Below are 25,212 nucleotides of genomic sequence, written 5' to 3'. Positions count from 1 at the left end.
TCCAATCCCAAAGAAAGGCAATGCCGAAGAGTGTTCAGACTATCACACAATTGCATTCATCTCAGACGCTAGCAAAGTAATGCTCAAAATTCTCCAAGGCAGGCCTCAACGGTACGTGAATTGTGAACTTCCAGATGTTCATGACTGATTTAGAAAAGGCAGAACAACCAGAGATCAAATTGCCAACATCCGTTGGATCATGGAAAAAGCAAGAGAATTCCAGTAAAACATCTATTTCTGCTTTATTGACTATGCCAAAGCCTTGGACTGTGTGGGTCACAATAAACTGTGGAAAATTCTGAAAGAGATGGGAATACCAGACCACCTTACCTGCCTCCTGAGAAATCTGTATGCAGGTTAGGAAGCAACAGTTAGAACTGGACATGGAACAAAAGACTGGTTCCAAATTGAGAAATGATTACATCAAGGCTGTATATTGTCACCCTGTTTATTTAATTTATATGCAGAGTACATCATGCTAAATGCTGGGCTGGATGAAGTACAAGCTGGAATCAAGATTGCTGGGAGAAATATCAGTAACCTCAGATATGCAGATGATACCACCCTTATGGCAGAAACTAAAGAGCCTCTTGATGAAAGTGAGAGAGAAGAGTGAAAAGTTGGCTTAAAGCTCAACATTTAGAAAGCTAAGATCATGGCATCCAGTCCAATCACTTTGTGGCAAATAGATGGGGAAACAATGGAAACAGTGACAGACTTTATTTTGGGGGGCTCCAAAATCAGTGCAGATGTTGACTGCAGCCATGAACTTAAAAGACGCTTGCTTCTTGGAAGAAAAGCTATAAGCAGTCTAGACAGCATATTAAAAAGCAGAGACGTTACTTTGCCAACAGAGGTCCATCTACTCAAAGCTATGGTTTTTCCAGTAGTCATGTTTGGATGTGAGAGTTGCACTATAAACAAAGCTGAGCACCGAAGAATTGATTCTTTTAAACTGTAATGTTGGAGAAGGCTCTTGAGAGTCCCTTGGACTGCAAGGAGATCCAACCAGTCAGTCTTAAAGGAAATCAGTCCTGAATATTCATTGAAAGGACTGATGCTGAAGCTGAAACTCCAATACTTTGGCTACCTAATGTGAAGAACTGACTCATTGGAAAAGACCCTGATGCTGGGAAAGATTGAAGGTGAGAGGAGAAGGGGACAACAGAGGATGAGATGGTTGGATGGCATCACTGACTCGATAGACATAAGTTTGAGTAAGCTCCTGCAGTTGGTGATGGACAGGGAAGCCTGGCGTGCTGCATTCCATGGGGTTGCAAAGAGTCAGACACGACTAAGGGATTGAACTATATGAATATATATAGGTGCTCTCAAATGTATTGCTCAGTGATATGATATTTATTTGAATCAATAATCCATGTGGTCTGAAGAATCTAGGAAACTTTTTTCATAAGTTGAAACATGGTAATTTAGTTAAGTTGTGAAGAAATTCCATTGCAGTAGATAGTATATGTTCACATGGAAGGTTCGGATAGAAATGTGAGAGATAAACTACACAATCTTCTTCTACTGCCATTTCATTAATGTGAGAGAGGGAATTAAAAATGAAAGAAGTATATCATCGATCATCTAATCAATTATGGTTGGTAGCTCATGTGTGTATCTGGTAAACTAAATAAAGTTTTGTTCCAACACTGATAAGGGGTTATAAAACTGGTATTTATCATAGTAGTTATAATCATTAACATGCAGCAAAGAAACTTATTGCATTTACCTGTAAATTAATATCAAATTAACTAAAAATCTTTATAGAAACTGAAACATGGAAGTGTTATCCCAAGAAAGTCATATATAGTTTTAGGCCACCATGTCATTTATGCTGTAAAAAAGTATATTAAAAATAAAATGTTTTTACATTTGTGAATTTGTAAGATCATGTTATCATTCTACTACCCATTCTATTTTAAATAATTAAGGCCATACAAATTGTAAAGACGAATCTAATTTAGCTAATTATAGAGCAGAAGAAATCTTCTCCAATCAATAGTATCTTCTTGGTTTTTTTCAGTCTTGAACTGAAGAGAGAAAATAAATAACATCTAACTCAAGCTTGTATTAAGAAGAAATCAGTTCTCTATGGTCCTTAAATATGTTTCCCTAGCATTTTATATGATATGCGATGTAACATGACATCAAGGTTATGAACTTTTCAAGCCGAAATTCTCAGAGACAGAAACAGTAAAGATATTTCTGAGAAATGATTTCAATAAATAGCTGTTCTACTTCAAATGGATCATTAAATACAAAGCACTGCTTTTTATTCTATTTGGTCATCTTATTAGTTTATCATAGCTGAAAAAATCCAATACATAAGATATTCTCCCCATGGTCATAGAAACTTCAGCTTTCAGCTCTTTATGCATAAAATATTAGATTATTTTTCTTCATTCCATGATTTAGGAAAGCAACAAAGCTGCCCTGGATTAGACATTTCCTATCTGCTAAAAAAAAACAAAAAACCATTGCCGTCTAGAAAGTCATTAACTAAACAACTTTATCCACTTATTATTATTCCTTAAATGCCCGTGCCATGTGCCTGGTAGTGTGCTAAGCATATCATAAATAATTTCGCAATGGGACTTGTCATTTTGGTAGCATAGATTTCTAGCCCCATGACAGCGAAACACTAATGAAAGCAGAACCAGCTACTAATTTGTTTTAATGACTGAAAAATTAGAAAAGAATTTGCTACAGATTCTAAATTTAATGTTCATGAACTTTGACTAAGAGGAACATCAGTTATATCCTGAGAATAACTCGTGAGTATATTTGACTCTCTGCTTTGATTCCCTGTCACAGTCTCATCATTGCCCTGTTCATGTGATTCAGCTACAGTTTCAACGTCTTTAACTGTGGAGAGGCACTGTCTAATAGAACATTCTATGATAACAGCAATGTTCTATATTCGCATTATCCAATATGAAACCAGCAGCCACAAGTGGCCAATGAGTCTTTGAGGACTCAAATGGCTTCATTTAATGGGTGAGGACCACAAGACTCAGAAATAATATATGACTTAGCCACATTGCTTCCCTTGTGGCTCAGCTGGTAAAGAATCTGCCTGCAGTGTGGGTGACCTGGGTTCGATCCCCGGGTCGGGAAGATCCCCTGGAGAAGAGAAAGGTTACCCACTCCAGTATTCTGACCTGGATAATTCTATGGACTGTATAGTCCATGAGGTCACAAAGACTCAGACATGACTGAGCGACTTTCACTTTCACTTTAGCCACATTTCCCCAGACAGGACTCAGACTCAGGTCTTGAGGCTCCAAACCTGGAGCTATTTTGAAAAAGAACTGGCTAGATGATGCACCAGAATATTTTGGTATTCCTATATATTACAATAAGAGTGAAAATAGAAAATTTCCAATGTCCCCTCACTGGGGAAAGTGAATCCTTTTCTTTATATTTCCACAATCAGTACCATTTCCTTTTGGGCACATTCTTACCATTTGCATTGTGATTTTCATACTTTTGACTCATTTTTCAAAAGTGTTTAGAATTATCCTGTATGCTAGGGTATTTGACCCAAAGAGAATTTGTCTAACTTCCCTACAATTCTTCAAAATGTTTCCTCCCTTACTGAAGATAGATAAGGGGATATATTGGTGGTTTAGAGGAAGAACAGTGGTCTCTAAGGACTAAATTCCTTAAATCATTTCAGTATTTGAACACTGAAATCAAGTTTTTAATATTGCCTATAGATAGTAGCTAATTCAGACCATAGCCTCCTGTTGTGCCTTGTTTTTGTACAAAAAATCCAGGTTCTATATTTTGTATAAGCTGAAGCTGTAGGCTGATAATTTAGCCTTTGGAAAACAGGATAATGATCTAATACATAGGTGGCTAAAGTTTTTTGTTTGTTTTTATTTTTTAAGGGCCTTTTAACTCCTTAGAAAAATCTCTTAAAGAATGAAAGTCAAACAGAATGGTAGCATACATCCTGCTCATGACACATTAGTCCATTTCTGAGAATAATAATGCTTTCTCAAAATGAAGTCATTTATATTCTTGACCATGCCCTATTGTGTGCACTGAGTAATTTCTTGAGAGCAATGTTTCCTATGGCATATTGCCAAGACTGGCTTTATTTGTCTTTCATTAGGCTTTTTTATTATCACGCTGCTATACACCTGAATCATTCTGCCTCCTCCAAGATGGCCAATGTAGCTTAAGCACAAGAATGTTACTATGAGTAGGTGGAATGTTTCTATCCAGTGAATGCCCATTTTAAAATCTCTAGCTATGGTACCATACTAATGACTTTAATCTTTCTAAGCACAGCCAATTGTGTCAGTTTTTAACATAGTCTGATATTAAATTATTTACATTCATCAATCCTGTGCCTATCCAGGGAAAGACATTAGTCTTTGCACCATGCTAGACTGGCCCTTCCTCCCTGTCTCAGCCTTGTTGAGGAAGCCTGGAACTGGTGTGTATTCTGCATTTCTCCATCATTCTCTGCATTCAGTCACCAAGCCAAACTTCTTGATGGTTTTCAAATCTACTCGCATCTTTCTGTTTCCCATGACCACTATCTTAGTCTAAGCCCACACTATCTCAAGAACAACCTCTGTTGTTTCCTAACAGCTCCGTGCTCCCATGACTGCCCTTTTCCAGTTCATTCTCCTTTGCTTTAAATATTCATCAGGACCCATTGCTCTCCATAAATAGATATTCTGTAATTTCTATTCATAAGTGTTTTTATTTTATGCATTGGTAAGACAGAGTTTGATTGTCCATAAAAGCAGTGATCTGAGTTCTTGAACTTCTCTATAGACTCCTTACTTTAAAGGGAAACTCTAGCTTGCAAGCTCCAAAAGACTAAAATTTCAGGATAAAATAAGCAATTTTTAAGCTTCCATGTTAGAATATTAATCAGAGGTCAAAAAAATCATTGAAATCAGAGAATGGTAGGATTAGGCTGATCCTTGGAAGTTATGTGGCTCAATGCCATCATTTCATAGGTAAGCCAACAGGCCCAGCCACAGAAATCAAGTTGATCTTTCTAAATTTGAGGTCTCATCATGTAACTGCTTTTCTTAAAATCTGTCCATGGCTTGTTATGGTCAAGATGAAATTGAAATTCATACAATATCTGTGTCGTCTGGCTTCTCAATACCTTTTAAGCGTTAAGTTTTGCTCCTGTCTCAAGGAAATGGCACCCCACTCCAGTGTTCTTGCCTGGAGAATCCCAGGGATGGGGGAGCCTGGTGGGCTGCCATCTCCGGGGTCGCACAGAGTCGGACACAACTGAAGTGACTTAGCAGCAGCAGCAGCCACCTTATCCTAGAATTTGATGCTTCCAAGTACACTGTATTCTTTCTTACCCACACAGCACTGCATATGACTTCTCCTAGTCCTTTGCATTTTGAGTGCTGAACCTGAACTGTACTTCAGATGTCTGATGAGACAGTCTCCTCTGAAAACACACCCCAGGTCCCCTCTGCATTCCCAAACATGTGTCACCATGATAGCACACTCATAGCATCCTAACTGCCTTTGAGCAATCTGCTTCCATCTCTGGACTGGAAGAAATCAACAGTTGAGGGCAAGGATCTGCATCTTATTCATTTTTATATCCTCATACCTTGATCAGACATCTGACATTCAGTATTTAAGATGAATTATTCTCTTTTAGCTTGACTAGGATACTTCAATTTTTCCATCAGCTCTCCTTACGAAATTTGTCTTCAGAGGGTAAAAAACTGGTTCATTCACATCAGCGTATAGGTCACTGATAGTTTAAATGGCAGCTCTTCCTAGAAGCATATATATTTTTAGAGGAACAGGGTTCTGAGTCACAGAAATGAATCCCCAATGCAGATAATCCAGCCATAAATAGTAAGCCTTAAGAGTATTTATGAAGTAAAAGCAACTTTCCCATAGCCTTCAACTCAATCATCTGGGTGACCTCCTCTCACCTCGCTCTTACAGAAGATTGACTCTATGGTTTTGTTTACAAAAAGCAGATCATTTGTTGGTTATTTTTCTCTATATTAATAAAACCAGTATTTATGCCCAGTAAAACTGCCTGATTTCATTTATAACATTTCTGGTTTTGTTTCAGGGAAGCAATGTTATGGAAGACCAGGATTTGTTGGAAATTGGAATCCTTAATTCTGGGCACAGACAAAGAATTCTACAGGCAATCCAGCTCCTTCCAAAGGTAAGACAGCATTTAGTATCCTAGCCTTTAGTCTAGTCCCAGTGGTTTTAAGTCCAGGTGTGCAAGGCTTGTTAGTACTTAGGACAATATGTCTGCATATTGATGCAACTCCCCGAAGCCAAAGCAGGTCTTCTTTGTCCAATTAAACATTCAGATTCATTAGATGTAATACAGGAAATGCCTCCGGCCGACAGGGCAGCTTACAAGTTTTTCTTTGGTGGGATTCTGCATGTCAGTACAATCAGTCCATACCCCCCAGGTGATAGATCAGGTGCAAGAAGACAGATCAGTATTGGGTGGGTAGAAGAATGTTCCTGGAATAGGAGCCTCCTGCCCTTAGAGGCAGTATCTCTTATAACAACTCCATAGCCCTAGCCTCCAGGGGCACAGAACTTGCTTAATCACAAGTCGTTACTCAGGAAAGTGCAAGTATCATGTCCCCTTCAGGTATTTATAGTTCGTGTATAAATCCTCCCAGTCCAAATGCAATTTACCAACCAGGCATCATTTTAAGTAATACGTTACTTACCAACAGAGTTGACCTTCTGTTTCTAGGTAAGGTTTCACAGGAGCCTAAAACAAGAGGTAGGATCTGAGCACTGGTCTTCAGTGCTCAGTAAAATATGTAGGATTTTAATTGGTAAGGAAAGGGAAAGGCATTTCAGGGCCCAGAGGGAATCACATAGATAGAGGTATGGTCCAGTCAACAAACTGCCAGAAGCATTAGAGGAACCGTGATACTTCGTGATTTAAAATCCAATGGGATTTGCACAACAATGTGAATGTACTTGATACTACTAAATTATGTATAATACTTCAAGACAGTTTAACGTGGTTTTATGTTTTGTTATTTCATCACAATTTTAAAAATACTAAAATCCAGTGTGATTAAAACAATTAGAGAGTGGAGCCAGAGAAAACAGAAAAAGTAGGTTGGGTCATGTTGGTATCAGGCTAAGGAATCTGAAATTTATTCTGTGAGCACAGGGGAATGGACATGACTAAACTGCTTTAGGCCAGTTACTTCTGGAGGCTGCAGACAAGAGAAATTAGAAGGAGAGAATGTTAAAGCTGGGTCATCCACTAGGGGATAGATTCAGGGGGCAAGATTGGAGGCAGGGTAGCAGAAGGACAGTAAAAGATTCATCTAAATATGTGAATGTATCACATATTTTATATTCTCCTCTGTGCTTTTCCTTTCTAAGGAGGCTTTAATTTCTCCTTCTCAGAATGGGAAAGATAAATATTAACCGCTGTTTCTAAGGAAGTGACAAGGTGAAATTTGCCAACTGACAGTGAACTAAGTATCTACTGATAGAAACTTACCACTTCTGCAAATTCAAGAAAAGTCAAGCATACACAGGAGTTTTAATAATACAGTTTTCTACTTGCTACTTGTGTATCTTTACCCAGAATCACTTTTTTGTGAAACTTCTGAAGTGGAACCCCTTCTTACCACCTGAGTAATTATTACCCTAGTCCACACCAACCATGTCTAATCAGGCTACCACAATAGAATCTAACCTGTTGTCTGTGCATTAGACTACTTGAGTCAATTTCTGATTGGTCCTCACACCTGGACAATGCACAGATGCCTAATCTCTGTCCCAGTTACCTTTCTCACCACTTTACAGTTGAATTTCCACACTGCACCCAGACCGAAATGTAAATCAGAGCATGGCACATCCTGCTTAAAATCCACAATGGATTCCCTTTTGCACTTAGAATCTTTATCATGACCTACGAAAATCAGTAGGATCTGGCCCCTTCCCCACAATACAACCTCATCTCTCATTCTTTCTTCCATTCTCTAGTCATGTGACTTTCTTTTTTGTTCCAGAATATGTCAAACTCATTTTTGCCTCAAAGCCTTTCTGTATCAGTGTGTCTGCGTGGAAAGCCTTTTCTTCATATCTTCAAATGCTTGCTCCCTACATCATCAAATCTCTATTCAGCCGTCACCTCCTCACAGAGGGTTTTGTTCCCTCAAAAGCACACCCTTTGCCCCCTTCTCTGTCCCTCATGTTGTTCTGCTTCAGTTTTCTTCATAGCAGTTTTGGCCACTGGAAGTTATATTATTTGTTTGCTTGTTTTCTTTTTTTTTTTAATTTTATTTTATTTAACTTTACAATATTGTATTGGTTTTGCCATATATCAGGATGTATGCTTGTTTTCTGCATTATTTTTTAATCTCATCCCCAGGATGCAACAGTAATGAAATAAGGTGCCTTGGCACCTTATTCTTCCCTATCTTGTTCCTTTTACATATCCAGTCCCTGGAATGGTGCCTAGCACATCAAAAAATAATTTGTGAAATGAAAGAATACTCTTTCTTTCTTCTAAGATTTGATGGCCCTATGCTTGTTCTGTCTGAAGGTACTAATACTATTATACTACTTCTGTGTTATAAGCATCCTGAGGGCAGAGACAATGCCACGTCCATCCTTGAACTTCCCACTGTGTTTAGCTCAATACATGCACTTAAAAGAATGAAGAATGAGTGACTGAGTGAATGAATATTTTTACATGTTATTCAAATATATTTTTTTAATCAAAGAGTACCTCAGTTTTTAAGCTATGTCTATAATCCTGTACATGCCATTTTGAGAAACAAAAGAACCTGAACTCAGAATTATTTGAAGAATAAATGAAGTGTTTATCTTTAAGACAGAATATCATTCCCATCAGAGGGAACAATATAATAGAAATAATACAAAATTAAGCTTCTATCAAGAGGCTGATGCTGAAGTACTTATTATGCACCCAAATGAGTTCAGTTCAGTTCAATTCAGTCACTCAGTCATGTCCAACTCTTTGCAACCCCATGGACTGCCGCATGCCAGGCTTCCCTGTCTATCACCATCTCCCAGAGTTCCCTCACACTTATGTCCATCAAGTCAGTGATGCCATCCAAACATCTCATCCTCTGTTGTCCCCTTCTCCTCCTGCCATCAATCTTTCCCAGCATCAGGGTCCTTTCCAATGAATCAGTTCTTCGCATAAGGTGGCCACAGTACTGGAGTTTCAGCTTCAGCATCAGTCCTTCCAGTGAATATTCAGAACTGATTTCCTTTAGGATTGACTGGTTTGATCTCCTTGCTGTCCAAGCTACTCTTAAGAGTCTCCTCCAACACCACAGTTCAAAAGCATAAAAACATCCAAACACATGTTCAGCAACACAAACAAAATGTTATAATGCTACAAATTGATACTTTGCCTTCTTAGGTAATGAACCCAATCTTTAGGTGGTTAATAGTGTAATTCAACTGCCAACACATTCATTTGCATTCCCTTAAACTTTGCACTGCCAAAAAGTGGGCAAACTGTCTCTTCATTTTCTTTGTGCAATTTTAATCCTCAGAATATCTGTGTTCTTCATCTGTCATGAGAACTGTTCCATGACTGCTACCTGAGATCCTTTCTTAGCATATTGTGTTTTGGAGAGAGTGTTCCTAAACAGAGAAAAGGTGGTTTGCTAAGTGCGGTTTTGATCTGTTATCACAGTTCAGTGCATTTTTTAATGCTTTTTTGTATTTGTATTGTCTCAAGTTTCAAAGACAATGCTTATTCTTTTGGTAATGATGTTTTTTCTATAATATCCCCTTTTTAATACTGAAGTAATTACTTGTGCATAGGTCTGAACGTTCTCCAGTTCATTTGATATGCTGAACACATAGAATACGTTCCATGTATTCTAAGCATAGACATCTTTAGAACAGTAATCCTATCAATTCCTCTTTTCCATCCATTCTTTCTCTCTGTCTTGTAAAGTGCCTGACTTTTAGGTGCAAAGTTTACTTTATCCATTTTCACCCAGCATCCACTTTCCTCACCAAATCCAACTCAGTCTTTCCTTAGGTCTGAAAGTTTCCTGGTACTTTTACCCTTCACTCTTTTTAAGAAAGGACACAAATAACAAGTTCTATGAGAAGATGGCTTCTTTTGTACTCTCTTAGAATCTTTAAGCATGTTGAGCTTTTTCTGTCCTCTGGACACAGGGAAATTATCTGATTACTTATTTGCAACATATCATTTACTTTTTCCCAGGTAAGAATTCTGTTATCCAGTCTGTGGATAATCCTCTAAAATCCTTTTATAAGGGCATAATCTCTTTTGTCCTTTGACAATATAACACCTACAGGTCAGGAATTCAAAGGATTATCATTTTAAAGGTTTGCAGAATTTCATGTGAAGGCCTGTAGTGTATCTGCTCTTATCTCTCCTTCTGAATTGAAAATGTACGTCAGCATGCTAGCAACTTTTATATCACACGCTCACTTCACTTTCCAATGTTTTTTTCCTATATTTTCCTCTTCTATAATATCTTTTGGAATTACTTTGTCATCGTCTACACTCCCTATCCCCATTTGGATCTAACTAGTTTCTTTGCTGCCACCCCACACCACCAGGGCTAAAGTCACTGATGACCAGAAGAACAGAAATTCCATAAGCCACTTCCACCTCACCTTGGCTTCAGTAGGTTTTGATACTCTTGTCAGCTGTCAACATCATCCTCTTTTGGCCTCCACAATACCCAGTTATCTTCCTGCCTCTCTGTTGCTCTCTCTCCTTGCCTGCTCATTCTCCTCAGTTAAACATTGGCATTCCTCAAAACTCAAACTCAAAATATTTGATGACTAGCAAAGGTAATTATCTCAGGACTCTTGATCATAGCACAGTTTCCGGTATTCATTGTTTTGTTCATTGCTACCCTACTTCTGTTTTACTGCATAATGAACACCTGGATTGTAGCTGCCTTTTTTGTCTAAGTTCAGTTCAATTTGACCAATATTTGTTGGGCTGCTTAGTTTCAATATTTTCACCAAATGGCACTGAACACCTCTGACCAGATGAATTGTCACCTTCCCCATCCTTGGTCTGAGATTTTGTTTTTTTAAAAAACAACAACAGAGTTATCTCTTACTCCAGTAGAGAAGTGAGATTCTCTGTAAGGTATCTATTGCTATATAACAAGTTACCTCAATCTTAGAGGCATATTACAACATTTATCACATTTATATTTCTGTGGAGTAGGGATCTAAGAGCAGCTTAGAGTTTCCCTGGTGGCTCAGATGGTCAAGAATCTGCCTGCAATACAGGAGACTGGGGTTTGATCCCTGGGTTGGGAAGATCCCCAGGAGAAGGAAATGGCTACCCACTGCAGTATTCTTGCTTGAAGAATTCCATGCACAGAGGAGCCTGGTGGGCTGCAGTCCATGGGGTCACAAAGAGTCAGACATGACTGAGCAACTAACACTCAGCTGGGTCTTCTGGCTCTTGGTCTTTCACAGACTACAGTCATCTTGAGACTCAACTGGGGAGAATACACTTCCTACTTCATTCATTGGTTTTAGGCAGGATTCTGATGTTTGGGGTTTTTTGGACTGAGGCTTCAGTTCCTCACAAGCTATTGGCTGAAGGCATCCCTCAGTTTCTTGTCACATGGGCCTCTTTGTAAAGAATCTCACATGAAGCTAGTTTCAACAGCACAAGCAAGTGAGAAACAGGAAAGTGCCAGCAAGATGGAAATCTTAGTCTTTTGTAACATCCCAACCTTTTACCTATTCTGTTCATTATAATCAAACCACAAATCCAGCCCAGACATAGGAAGAGGTATTTACACAAGGATGTGAATATCAAGAGGTGGGATCACTGGGGCTATCTCAGAAGTATGCCTGCTACAGATAGACTTTATAATGATCCACTTTACAGTCTAGTTTCCTTGTCTGCATTTTCAGTCAAAATGGAATAACTATTGCATGGTTACAACAATAACAAAACGCATTTTTTATTCCCATGGGCCATCTTCATGGTACTATGGTATTCACAATTAGATGATTTAGTAACACATTAGTAATCACCATTCAAAAAAAGGCATACGTCTCAGATCTGATGTTGTTGTTCAGTCACTCAGTCATGTCCAAGTCTTTGTGACCCCATGGACTGCAGCACGCCAGGCTTCCCTGTCCATCACCGACTCCCAGAACCTGCTCAAACTCATGTCCATCGAGTTGGTGATGCCACCAACCATCTCATCCTCTGTCGTCCCCTTCTCTACCTGCCTTCAATCTTTCCCAGCATCAGGGTGTTTCCCAGTGAGTAAGTTCTTGGCATCAGATGGCCAAAGTATTAGAGCCTCAGCTTTAGCATCAGTCCTTCCAGTGAATATTCAGGGTTGATTTCCTTTAGGATTGACTGGTTTATTGCCTTGCTGTCCAAAAGACTCTCAAGAGTCTTCTTCAGTACCACAGTTCGAAGGTATCAATTCTTCAGCACTCAGCTTTTTTTATTGTCCAGCTATCACATCCATATAGGATACAATCATACAGAAATCAGAGACCTTGGAGATTTGCCAATTGCACTTAAAGCTTCATGATCTGAATGCCACTCATCTAAGTGATATATACAAATTAGTAATCCTATAAAACATTACAAATTTTAAAAACATGTTCAGTCTTTGTTGGTGCCTCATTATTGAAAGGAGCATACTTCCATTTATAGTAAGGAAATGAATTGGTCAGACTCTCTTGGACAATATTTAAAGGATATTAGCAAATTAAATGCATTTTTTAAAAAACTATCAAAACTAGAAAGTAAGAGTGATCATTGAACTTTAGACCTCATCGGAACAAATAAATGCAGGCCACAGTTAACCAAAAAAAACCTTGGGATACAGAGATACTGGCAAGGACTAAGAACTCAAACACTTTTTTTTTTAATTAAAATTTTTATTTTTAATTAGAAGATAATTACTTTACAATATTATGATGGTTTCAAGACAATAAATAGTAGTGGAAGTTGTGGCAAACTAGAGAACACAAACCCTGCCTCCCCACTCGAAAAAAAAGTCTCCTTTCCACTTTATCAATTAAACAAAGCATTAGGGACCAGATTTAGTTATAGCTGTGACTTTGCTACTCCTGTGTCATAGAGGAAGAGAATCTCTCCAAAAATTAAAATCTTAATACAACTTTATATCAGAGAATCTCTGATTATTTCAGAGTTCAAAAGAGCATTGCAAATGTGTTATTATCTCACCTTGGCTTCCTGCCCAAGATTCTGCTCTTATAGACACTAGTTCTTTCAGGGTGCTTGAAATTCAGATGTTTGTTGATTCTAGTCTTGATGGTTGATGAACATATGTGCAAACTTTAGGGGGAAAGTGTACAACCAATGTAACTTCTTAATAACTTCAGAAAGGAAGTTTCAGTCTTATTTCCTTGTCACTTAGGAAAATGATAGAAACTCATTCCTATTGCTTCTGCTGTTTTTCAGAAGGGCAACCACAAAACATAGGCTACCGACATAGATTCTATTGTTGTACCTGCTGACAGGGTAACTTCATTCTCTTGTACCAAACTGTCTCTCCATACACCCTCCTCCTTTTGTCTTGCATTTCTTTCTTTTCAATGGCCAGTATCTTAAACATCATGCCACTCGATGCTGACCTACCGCCCTGTGGCTATCCAGTTAAAGATATACTCTTAAAATCCCACATACATATGTGCACTGTTAGCATGGGAACCCTAAAGTAAACTGAATACATGATTTAAACCCATGGTCTAACTGAGGGCATAAGATATTCTGCTTCCTGTAGGTCTGGTCCTTGGTGAAGCTGTGGTGTTTCTATTTTCAAGATCTATCCAGTTCTGTAAATGTCTTGTGGTTCTGGGGCAAAGAGATATGCTCACTTAAATCAGAGTAAAAGATCATTTCTTTTTCAGGAGAGATATTGGTGCCATTGAAAAAAGGAAGAAAGAGTAATTGATCTTAAGGTTAAAAACTTAGGTCATTTGGAGTAAATAAAATAAATTTTGAAGTGACAGCAAGTCATTCAGATCTATCTTGTTATTTCTTAGCCTATATAATCAGATAATGAACTCAAGCCACTGTTAACACTATTAACAGTACTGTTAAGAGTGGCTTCACACTATTAGATTTGTTTCTTATTCACACTAAGTCAGTGACGGCTTAGGCAGCTCTCCTCCGAGCAGAACCTTGGGGATCCAGGCTCATTCTGTCATGTGGCTCTCCCATCTTGGAGTTCTTTGAGAACTATCTTAAGGGGAGAGGGGAGAGGGGAGAGGAACATGGACAATAACACAGGATGTTCTGTTGCCAGGCTCGGAAGTGCATCATTTATTTTAGTCTGCGTTTGATGCACCAGAGATGAGTTTCATGACTCTCACTAACTAGCCAAAAAATACAGTCTCCCTTCCCAGGAAGTACTAATGGAATTCTTAAGAGTCTAGTCATTCTGTGTTAAAAACACCTTTTTCTTTCTGTACCTTGACTGCTGCCTTTCTTCACACAAATGTTCATTCCTTAAGATTTATTCCTTGGAGAAGCCTTTTATGACATCCTTTTTCTGGGCTATCATGCTAATTTAATCTTCTGTGCTCCCATTACACCTGATAAGACTGCCTATTGACTAGTTTGTCTCTCTCACTCAAGATCAGGATCTTTGTTATATTCATTTTCATTTTTTAAGCATGGAGCACCTGGACATAGTAATGCTCAGTTAATATTTGTTAGATTGGACTGAGCCAAACAAGAGTGCAGATTAGAAGTCAGTCCTGAATAGGTCAGGATAGGACTCCCAGGTTAGGACATTTCCCAGCTTGGCACCTTTATATTTAAATGTTTTACAAAGAAGTAAGGCAGGTCCTTCATGAATATAATATCCATACCCTGATGGCCTGCATTTTCTTCCATAGACCTTCTCCACCATGCCTCATGCTTTCTATTTACAAGTGGATAACCAGTCTATTATTCAGGAATATATTGGGAGAGGGAATGACCATTTTATTTATAAAGTTCTTTGAGCTTTTTGAAATGAGAAAGTCCAGTACACACAAAGTACAAAATAGCTATAGCTGTTTGAGCTAGATAGATATCCAAATACCTACCAGACGTGAGAGCAGTACAGCCCCAACTCACTTATGGATGCTCTGTTTCAAGGTTTTTATGCCATCTCAGAAAGCGAAGGTGACTGCAGCATTCTTCCTGAGCTAAAGATGGAGGATTTTCAATGTGTTATTTTAAGTGAATTTATCTTGGAATAGTTTATTATTTAGACCAGAGAACTGAACTATCATTGTACTCATTATCCCCCATGATGGTTACAGAGAACTATGGGAGGAATTCTGCAAGTAAAAGGTTCTGATCTATCACCATCCCCAACGGCTGTCATCCTTCAATTTTGAGAAGTTCATCCTCATTTAATAAAAAAACAATGGCTCCCTTGGAGTGATATGAAAATCAGCAGTAAGAGTAAAAGAATTTAGATATCTGAGCACTTTCTCTTCCTAGTGTAATTCTCCCAAGAAAATCACAGTTTAGGGAAGCAAAGGACCTTAAGCTATCCAGCTCAGGGACTTCCGTAATGGTCTAGTGGTCAAGATTTTACCTTCCAATCCCTGATTAGAGAGCTAAGATCCCACATGCTTCATAGCCACAAAACCAGAACATAGACAACAGAAGCAATATTGTAACAAATTCAAAAAGGACTTTAAAAATGGTCCAGATAAAAAAACCACATTGTGTTCTATTAAAACATATATATATATCCAGCTCAACCTCTTGCCTAAATCCTTTCACAGGTGAAGATAAGCATAGGTCATATTAAATGGCTTGCCTCAAGGCAGATTGTTCCTTAGCAACAGAAAAGTGAAAGTGAAGTCACTCAGTCGTGTCTGACTCCTCTCGACCCCATGGACTGTAGCCTACCAGGCTCCTCCGTCCATGGGATTTTTCCAGGCAAGAGTACTGGAATGGGTTGCCATTTCCTTCTCCAGGGGATCTTCCCAACCCAGGAATCAGAGCTGGAACTATATCCCAGGTGTCCGCCCTCACGCCAGTTAGCTCCTGGATGATACTTGGCTATACCCAAGTCTCTGATGATTATGTATTTGTGAGAGAAACTGTAAAAGTGCAAAAAAGAACCAAGTGACTAAACACAAAAAGGAATTGTTTATAAAATTGTGTTTCCTTTTAAGTTTCAGGCTAGAAAGGCCATTTTTGCCACATCTATAGTCCACTAAACTTCCTTCTTAGGACTGGGAGGGAAGGGCTGTGGCAGAGATCAAAAAGCCCTAGAAAAGCAGGAAGGAGACAGACTTGAAAAAGGAGAAAGGCAAACGTAGACCAAGTCAGTTGTCCTGCAGCTACTGAGGGTCAACCCGCCTGTTTATTCTTGTAGGTGGCCTTACAGAAGCTTCGGGATTGCTGTGTCAAAAGGAAAAAAAAAAAAAAAGGCATAATGAAATAAAGCAAAATAGCTAAAATAATCTTATTTATTTTATTCTTTAATTTGGGTAGAGAAGAAGGAAAGATAGGCAAGGTGAAAGGGCACTCTCTAAGAAATGTCTTTAGAGCATTAAACTACACGGAGATGACATTTTTATAGGATTAAGCCAGGAAACAGCATGGTGTAATAGTTGGGAACATGGCCAGAACTCCCTGAGTTTGATTTTATCTGACCCATAGAGGTGTGCTGAGTATTAAATGAGTCAATACTTGTAAAGCACTTAAAATGGAACTAGGTGCATCATATGTGCTGTATTCATGTTTGTTAAATAAATTTTTAAAAGAAGATTGAAGGTGAATGGATACATGCATATATATAACTAAGTCCCTTTTCTAACCACCTGAAACTGTCACAACTTTGTTAATTAGCTATACTCCAATATAAAATTAAAAAAAAACTTTTAAAGCTTATTTCCAAAAAAAAAGATTAAAGGTGAATCAAGAAAAAAGTGAGGTTCCTTCATCCATTTTTATGTCTAAAATTCATTACATCAGGTATAAACAATAAGCAAAATGAGTTGATATGCAAACAAAAAATAGTCAAAAGATGTCCTCTCAGGTAGTAAGGGAATAGACAGAGTGACAAGAATGTACGAATGCTGTGTTAGATCGATAAACTAGGATTCAGGCCCAGGCAGCTTAACTGAGGTTCTTAACTATATTGTCTAAACGCTATACTTTAAAGCACGATGAGGATACTAAGTGGATAATCCCTTTAAGTTGTCTTCAAGCAACTTAGAATTTTATAAAAAGGAATTTTCTTGAGCTTTTATTAACCTAACTTAATTCTAGGTTGACCACCTACTACTTGTGTCATGTTGGACATATTACTTAAATTCTATAATTCTGTTTCCTTACCTGTAAAATGGAGATGTAACAGTAGAGCCTACCACATTAACTTACTTTGAATTATAAATTTAAAAATGTGCATGAAGCTCCTGTCACTTAGAAGGACTAAGTTAATATTGGTCTTAGCCACTTATATTTGTTCAGTAACTGCTCACTAAATTAGCAAAACTTAATAAAATTTGGGGGTGGGGGCAAATTTGCCTGGGGCCAAAAAGCAACAGAAAGGAACTCAATCACTGATATAAGATAGTTTACGACTAAAACTGTCCATGACTACATTGGAATAGTGAGCTTTCCATTCCCATTTCTCACAACGCAGATTATTCACGTTTTAAATAACGGAAAAACTTTAAATTCTGATCATCATCCACTAAATTAATTTTTAATACCTTTAAGATGATTATTTAACCTATCAGGAGCTAAGAGAGAAGGTATTTAAAATCATAACTGGGGCCTTCTTATCTAAGAAATTAAATGAATAAGCGTAATAGCAAGAGGGCTTCCTGTCTGCACCTCTTAGAGGTAATGTAATCAATCCCCAGAGCTAAGTGGAAAGTGGGAGAAGAACAGAGGAGATAGTACTTCAGACAGCAAGGGCTCAGTAAATGTGGGTGGCACAGAATAGAATAGAAGTGAATTGAGAAGCTGCATGTTCAGACCATGACAGGTTGGCTCCATGAAATTGTTAAAGACATTCTGATTTCATAAAAAAAAATTAGCAGAACTAAGTAAATTTACACAAGAGCTCCTAAACAATATACCCACAAATGTGAAGAGCCATTATCCCCCACCTTTCCTGTACAATTGAATTAAGTTCTAGTTTAAAAGTTGAGTATAATTTGGCTATACTTCTTACTTTCAATCAATGGCAGTCAAGTGAGAAATCTCTGTTCAGTTTATGTCTGCAAATGCCTTGAGCATCTACTTATGTCTCAGACACAGTGGAAGGAGAAAAAAAGATGAAGTTATATAGTATCTGCCTTCAAGGAGATTGCCATCTAGCAAAGAAAGTCAACCCAATATCCAAGTGATTTTCATAAAAACAGAGCATGAACAAACTGTAATAGAAGTAAAAATACAAGCTTTGAGCATTAAATGGAAGGCAAGTTCTCTTCTGCTCAAGGAATCACAAGAAAGTTCCTGGAGGAGGAGGAAAAGAAAAGCAAACCATTTTTCAAAATGGTTTTGAACCACGGTTTCAAACCATCTTTCAAAAACCATAAATCAAAAAACCATTTCTATGCACCTTAAAAACTTCTTTGTTGTGTCAAGAGTGGGGATAGCTCATGACACTCCAAGCAAAATGTGACCAGGAGTATTTGCTTAGCTTGTTCAGGCAGATAGATATGCTACTTTTTTCCCACTTATAATAACCATTGTTTGAAATACAGCTAGTGCCGTCAATCCAGTTATCAATTTCATCCATCACTTTGCCCTTCAAGCTATAATGAGTGAGTCAAATGCTTCAAACCCAAGAAGACGCCTGGAGTCCTTTTCGGTGAAGCCGCTAAACTAGAACTGAGTTACTGTTCTCCCACCCCTAAGCTAAGCAGTTTTTCATTCCGTGGTATTTCTTTGTGGTTATTTTCTGTTGGTGTTCAATAGGAGTTTAAATTTCCATCTTTCAGGTTCAAATTTGATGCTTGATCTTCTGTGAACTCACAGTGAACACTTTACTTAGGAATCCACCTTTCACCTTTAGAAAAATGGCTGGCCATTTTTCTAGCATCTTCTATTTTAGTAAAAAGATATTCAGCTTGGTTTTTTTTTGGGGGGGGGAGGAGAGGGGGTGTTTTATTTTGTTAGTTAACAGATAACTACTGCTCTTATCAGAGGAAATGAGTACTCAAGAAGCCACCAGATTCCTTCTTTCATGTCTTCAAGGGTGCTAAATAGATACACTTTAAATGATTTTTAAGGTAATAATTTATGAATCACAAAATTCTAGCAGGTTAAAAGCTTTTTATTCAATGCATCATCAGTTTTAAACCTCAACTCCTTCTCTATTTAGAGGCTACTTCTGGATGGGAAAGAATTGTATTTATAATTTTCTAATACTGAGGTAAATATATTATAGAAATTGTTGAATGTGAAGTTTTCTCCACAAATGTACCATAGATTATTATAGTAAGTGTATAGAAGATTGCTTTTCCTGGCTTTTTCCTTCCTTCATTAGAAGGACTGCTGCTGAAGCTGAAGCTCCAGTACTTTGGCCACCTGATGCGAAGAGCTGATTCATTGGAATAGACTCTGATGCTTAGGGAAGATTGAAGGCAAAAGGAGAAGAGGGTGGCAGAGGATTAAATAGATAGCATCACCAACTCAGTGGACATAAATCTGAGCAAACTCTGGGAGACAGTGAAGGACAGGGGCTCCTGGCGTGCTTCAGTCCATAGGTCACAAACAGTCAGACACAACTTAGTGACTGAACAACAGGAGCATAGAAAATTGATTTCCCTGGCTTTGTCCTCTGGGACTCAATTACATTATCGTCTATCAACATTTATGGTGTTCACTTTCAACAGAACACTTTTCTAAGTGCTACTGATGTAGATACAAAGTAATAATTGACCTTGCAACCCAAAGACCTTAGCATTTCCAATAGTGTGTGTGTCAATCGCTCAATCGTGTCCAACTCTTTGTGACTCCATGGACTGTAGCCCAACAGGCTCCTCTGTCCATGGAATTTTCCAGGCAAGAATACTGGAGTGGGTATCCACTCCCTTCTCCAAGGAATCTTCCCGACCCAGGGATCAAACTCGGGTCTCCTGCACTGCAGGGAGATTCTTTACCATTTGAGCCACCAGGGAAGCCCCATAGGGCTTTCTGATAGGATTGGGGCTAAATGACAGACAGGACAACTCCAGATGCATAAAGTCTGCAGACACCCACGTGCCCAGATGATCATCAATGAATTTCTTATTCATCCAATCAGTTCATTTTGGCTCTATGCTAGGTTAAGAGATGGGGGTGAAAAACGGATAAGACGTAGTTCCTGCCTCAAGCAGTTCTACCTACACTTTGGACAGAGACAGATATGGCAAAAACTAAACTACTATGTGAAAAAATATGCTACAAGAGGAAGGGAGGACTAAGTACATGGAAGCCATGGAAAGTTTTCTGGATAGGTACATGATGCTTGAGTTTAATTTCGAGAGATTAATAGATATGTTTAGCAAATAGAGCATTGAGGGAATCACTCCAGACAGGGAATGCTGCCTGTGTTCTGTCTAGATCTAGAAACAAACGGGAGAGATGGATGCTCATATTCATCCATTCTCTCTGTGTCTCTCTCTTACTCACTTTAATATACACACACACACCCACTCACACAGGCATTCACTTCTTTAAGTATTAACCCTAAGAGAAATTATGGAAGAAACTCCTCCCAAACATCTCCAACTCCTCAAGTTTTATTTCTTTTCTGGAACTTGCAAAAACTTTGGCACTTAATTTTCTTACATTTGTATATATCTGAAATACACACACACACAGAATTGCATATTCCTAGAAAGAACCTTAGACCTTTTATATTTTTATAAATTTTGTGCTTAAAAATTCTTGTTGCATGAAATAAATAATAGCTACTGAAACTATTGTTAGGAACTGATTTACTAGTAGGGATTCACATAATTCAAGCTGAAAATTCTTAGTTACTTCAGTGTCTGAGGTAATAAAAATTCTGAGATGACCAAAAAACAAACAAACGCCCCAATCTATAAGACTGGAGACATTTTCCTAAGAGTCAATCTATTGTCTCTTCTACCCAGCGGTGGTGGAGTAGTTCTTAGAGTATTCCCTCACTATAGATAGAAAAGGAGTTCTCAAGAATCCCAGGGGTTCTCAAGAATTCCAGGCAGGGCTTCAAACTGCTGTTACACTTCTCTGCATGTTCCAGACCTCACTGAAGTTTTTCCTAATATTCATTCTGGGTCTTTCAAGTCATATGTGCACCATTAATCAGACCAATTGTTGCCTGTGTGACATCTGCCTTTTTCTCCCTTTCTCCCTCTAGCTTATTGTAGTTGATGATTCTTGTTACCAAAGCTTGAAACAATGCCACCAGAACTTACCAAAATTGTTCTTGGTGCTGTTAACATCCACTGAGTGTGCCAAGTCTGCTACTAATTGTTGCCAAAGGCTGCTTCAGAGCTGCAGGGGCCCAATGTGTCAAAGGTGCTAATGTCTGTGCTACTGCCTACAGTGCCCAGGCACTTTCCATCAAGGGCACATTAGCCAATGCCAACTGAATATCCTGCCAGTATCACTGAAACCTGCCAGTGTGGGCACCATGACCAACTGCTGGTGCCCAATGTTGAGGGCACCAATATCTGCAATATGGCGCCATCTCTGCCTGCTGATGAAGTTGCTGGTGCCAGTTCTGCTAATTCCTTTTGTCCCCAAGTCCCAAAAATGTTTCATGATACAGATTTCATATTGAAGCTTCTTATTCTTAAGGCATGATCCACAGGCGCTGAGCCAGGGTCCAGATCCTGAAATCCATGCAGAATCACCCATCTCCTTGAACATGTGTCTGTTATCCTGTTAATCAAATACATATGCCTAGGCCACCTTCTTTGACCAGGAGAGTCTTTTGAGTATCCTGGGTTGTTCATTGAAAACAGACTCATGCAAGACCCACCCTGCAGTTATCCATACGTTCCCATGCTTGACAGATGAATGCAGTCCTGTTCAAGCTGAGACCCATGCCACATGGGTGCAAATCAAGTTGGCAGAGTCCCATTCCAGGCTAGAGAACAAGGAGCACTTTATTTTGTGTTTCAGGAAGTTGTCTGGAATTTGACCACTTCTCACCACCTTTCCTCGAGCACCCTCGCCCTGTCTCTCTTGGGTTACTTCCCCAACTTCTGAACAAGCCTTTCTGCTCCTACCCCCTTGCTTCCCTGTGCACTCCTCTCAACACAGCAGCCAGAGTGACTGCTGAAATGTAAGCCAAATCAGGTCACCACTCTGTGCAAATTCTTGCACTTGCTCCCTGTTTCCCACAGAATGAAAGCCAAAGTGCTTACAGTGCCTTCAAAACTTTACAGTATCTGGCCCCTGATTACCTCTCTGACCTGTTCCCTGCCCACCTCTGCCTGCACGAGCTACTTCAGCCCCGCCCCTGGTTTCCTTGTTATACTTTAAGTGGACATCAGCTCACTTCCTCCTGAGGGCCTTTGCTGTACCTGTTCCCTCTACTTGAATCCTCTCCCCCGAGTTGCCAACAAAGCCAATTCACTCTCTTTAAATCTTTGTTCAAATCTTGCCTTCTGAATAAAATGTCCCCTAACCACCCTATTGAATACTACATTTCAACTTTAAATCAACCCTGAATATTCATTGGAAGGCCTGATGCTGAAGCCGAAGCTCCAATACTTTGGCCACGTGATGTGAAAAGCTGACTCACTAAAGAAGAGTGGAAGATGCTTTGAGAGATTGAGGGCAGGAGCAGAAGGGGGCAACAGAGGATGAGATGGTTGGATGGGCATCACCAATTTAATGGACATGAGTTGATGCAAACTCTGGGAGATAGTGAAGGATAGGGAAGCCTGGTGTGCTGAGGTCCATGGGGTCACAAAGAGTCGGACACGACTGAGCAACTGAACAACTGAACAACAACCACCTGTCCCCATGCAACCTCCAGAACCCCCAATCCTCCTATTGTACTTGCTCTTTTCACAGCACTTATCATTTTCTGACATAATTTCTCTACTTTTTATGCTTGTCTATTATTATCTGGCTCCCCAGTTAGAATATAAACTTCACAATGCCTAATACTTTTTTATGTTCCATTCACTGATGCGTCCAAAACAGTGCCTAGATTACAGTAGACATGCCTTATGTCTTTGCTGAGTGAATAGTAGATGGGTGAATGGATGAATGGGTGGACAGATGGATGGGTGGACAGATGGATGGGTGGACAGATGGATAGATGGATGTGTTGTGGGTCCTCAACTTTGTAACTCCTATTTTTTTTGTGACCTTTTGTATGATATCCTTTATACTTCCCCACCCAAGCAGAACATAAGTTATTCGTTTATATACTCCTAACTTTGGTTTTATGATACATTTATCAGTTTGAAGTACTTCAGTGGGTATGTTATTATGCACATGCCTGGAGGCTCTGAGAAAGGACATGGTTTTTAAATATCAAATAAATAGAATTGGCATTCAGAAGGTTCATTATCTTCTGAAGACACAGGTTTGGGGAAAAAAATATTTTTTAGTTGAGACTAATAACAAGCAAACAATTTTCTTGATTCATAGTAGCATTTAAAGTTTCTGTTTCAAGAGCAAAGCAGTGTTCTACATACCAGTGCACTACATAAGCATTGTAGGGACACGGATGTCAGCAAACATGTACTATCAGAGGGGGGAAAAAGAGGGATTCTGTGTCTTTTGTTAAATAGAGTTCATATCAGTGGTGGAGACTGTAATGTGAGTGATGGTGGGCATTGTTCAGCACCTTATTCTAGTTGCAGTAAATCCTCTCCATCTTTAATCTGAGACCTTGTTTCATAAAAGAACTTTGCAACAAGGAAATAAATTAAAACAAATAGTGATATATAACAGGGCTCTAGGGTCAACATGATCTCAACAAGGATTTTAGAAATGAAAAGAGGGTGAAAGCATGTTCTTTGATTGAATTTTCAAAAACACCCCTTTTACCAAAAGCTTCAGAGAGAAGTACAATAAAAATGATTCAATAAAATCATTCAGCCCCAGTGACCATGTTTACATGTGTACCGTGCAGTGGTTGCACTGGTCCTTTCATCCACGTCCCCACAGATCTTGCCTCGCAGACAGCGGCCAGGTTCTCAGGTGATGCTCCAGAGAGCAGTTACTCTGTGTGTGCACAGAAGAAACCTGATTAGCAGTCTGCTCACACTGTTTGCAAAGCTATAAAGAGGCTGCTTTATGGTTGTTAGTGTTGTTATTGTCATTTTTTTCTGCCACGATTTATAGAACTTCTCTTTTTTGGCACTTCACTCCTTTAATTTGTAATCAATCCAGTGCCTTTTAGGAAGGGTTATGCCCCTAACTCTGATGGCTAGAAGGTTCGCTAGTCTGGCTAAGGCTTCTGTTTTGTTCACCAAACATCTTCATTGTGCTATTGGAAGTTTATCACCACACGTCTTAAAAACCTTTCTTATCTATGCACTTTGTCCATTGCTTCCCTTCCAGTTTACTCCACTGTCTAAGACTTGTCAAAATAAGGAATGCCTCAGGCCCTCTCACGGAGAAGGCAATGGCACCCCACTCCAGTACTCTTGCCTGGAAAATCCCATGGACGGAGGAGCCCGGTGGGCTGCTGTCCGTGGGGTCGCTAAGAGTCAGACATGACTGAGTGACTTCACTTTCACTTTTCACTTTCATGCATTGGCGAAGGCAATGCCAACCCACTCCAGTGTTCTTGCCTGGAGAATCCCAGGGACGGGAGAGCCTGATGGGCTGCCATCTATGGGGTCACACAGAGTCGGACACTACTGAAGTGACTTAGCAGCAGCAGGCCCTCTCATGGCTAGACCTTAGTTTATTTATTTTATTCATTAAATAGAAATCACAGGGCATAAAGTGATAGTACCCAGGCCAAAGCGTTTCACTTTCCCTTTATTCACACAAAAGGTAGTGCCACGTAATATTCAGGTATCACCTCTTCATGCTCCTGCCCTGTTCCTAAAGCTAGGAATCTGCAGTTGTCTGAACATTCAAGTATGCAAAATCAGCAAGGCTCAGTTGGTGGTGGGAAAAATTAGAGGAGGTACTATTATCTGCAATTAAGTCCATGCTGCTGCTGCTGCTAAGTCGCTTTAGTCGTGTCCGACTCTGTACGACCCCATAGACGGCAGCCCACCAGACTC

The 25,212-nt window shown here is 39.2% G+C and overlaps 1 protein-coding gene across 14 annotated transcripts in view; it reads left to right on the top strand.

Annotated features, from left to right (window-relative positions):
• ANKS1B (ankyrin repeat and sterile alpha motif domain containing 1B) overlaps window positions 1-25,212 on the top strand; it is a 1,153,827-nt gene that overhangs the window by 789,257 nt on the left and 339,358 nt on the right. For all 14 annotated transcript variants that reach the window (XM_086400851.1, XM_086400849.1, XM_086400857.1 and 11 more), the window contains one exon: window positions 6,092-6,190. In XM_086400851.1, the coding sequence (XP_086256977.1) occupies window positions 6,092-6,190 (99 nt within the window). The remainder of the gene's footprint in view (window positions 1-6,091; window positions 6,191-25,212) is intronic.

Source organism: Bos grunniens, chromosome 5 (genome assembly GCF_055505025.1).
Source record: "Bos grunniens cultivar Pamir isolate PY7600 chromosome 5, Bosgru_T2T1.0, whole genome shotgun sequence".
NCBI lineage: Eukaryota > Metazoa > Chordata > Mammalia > Artiodactyla > Bovidae > Bos > Bos grunniens.
This window is presented reverse-complemented; position numbering and strand designations above follow the sequence as displayed.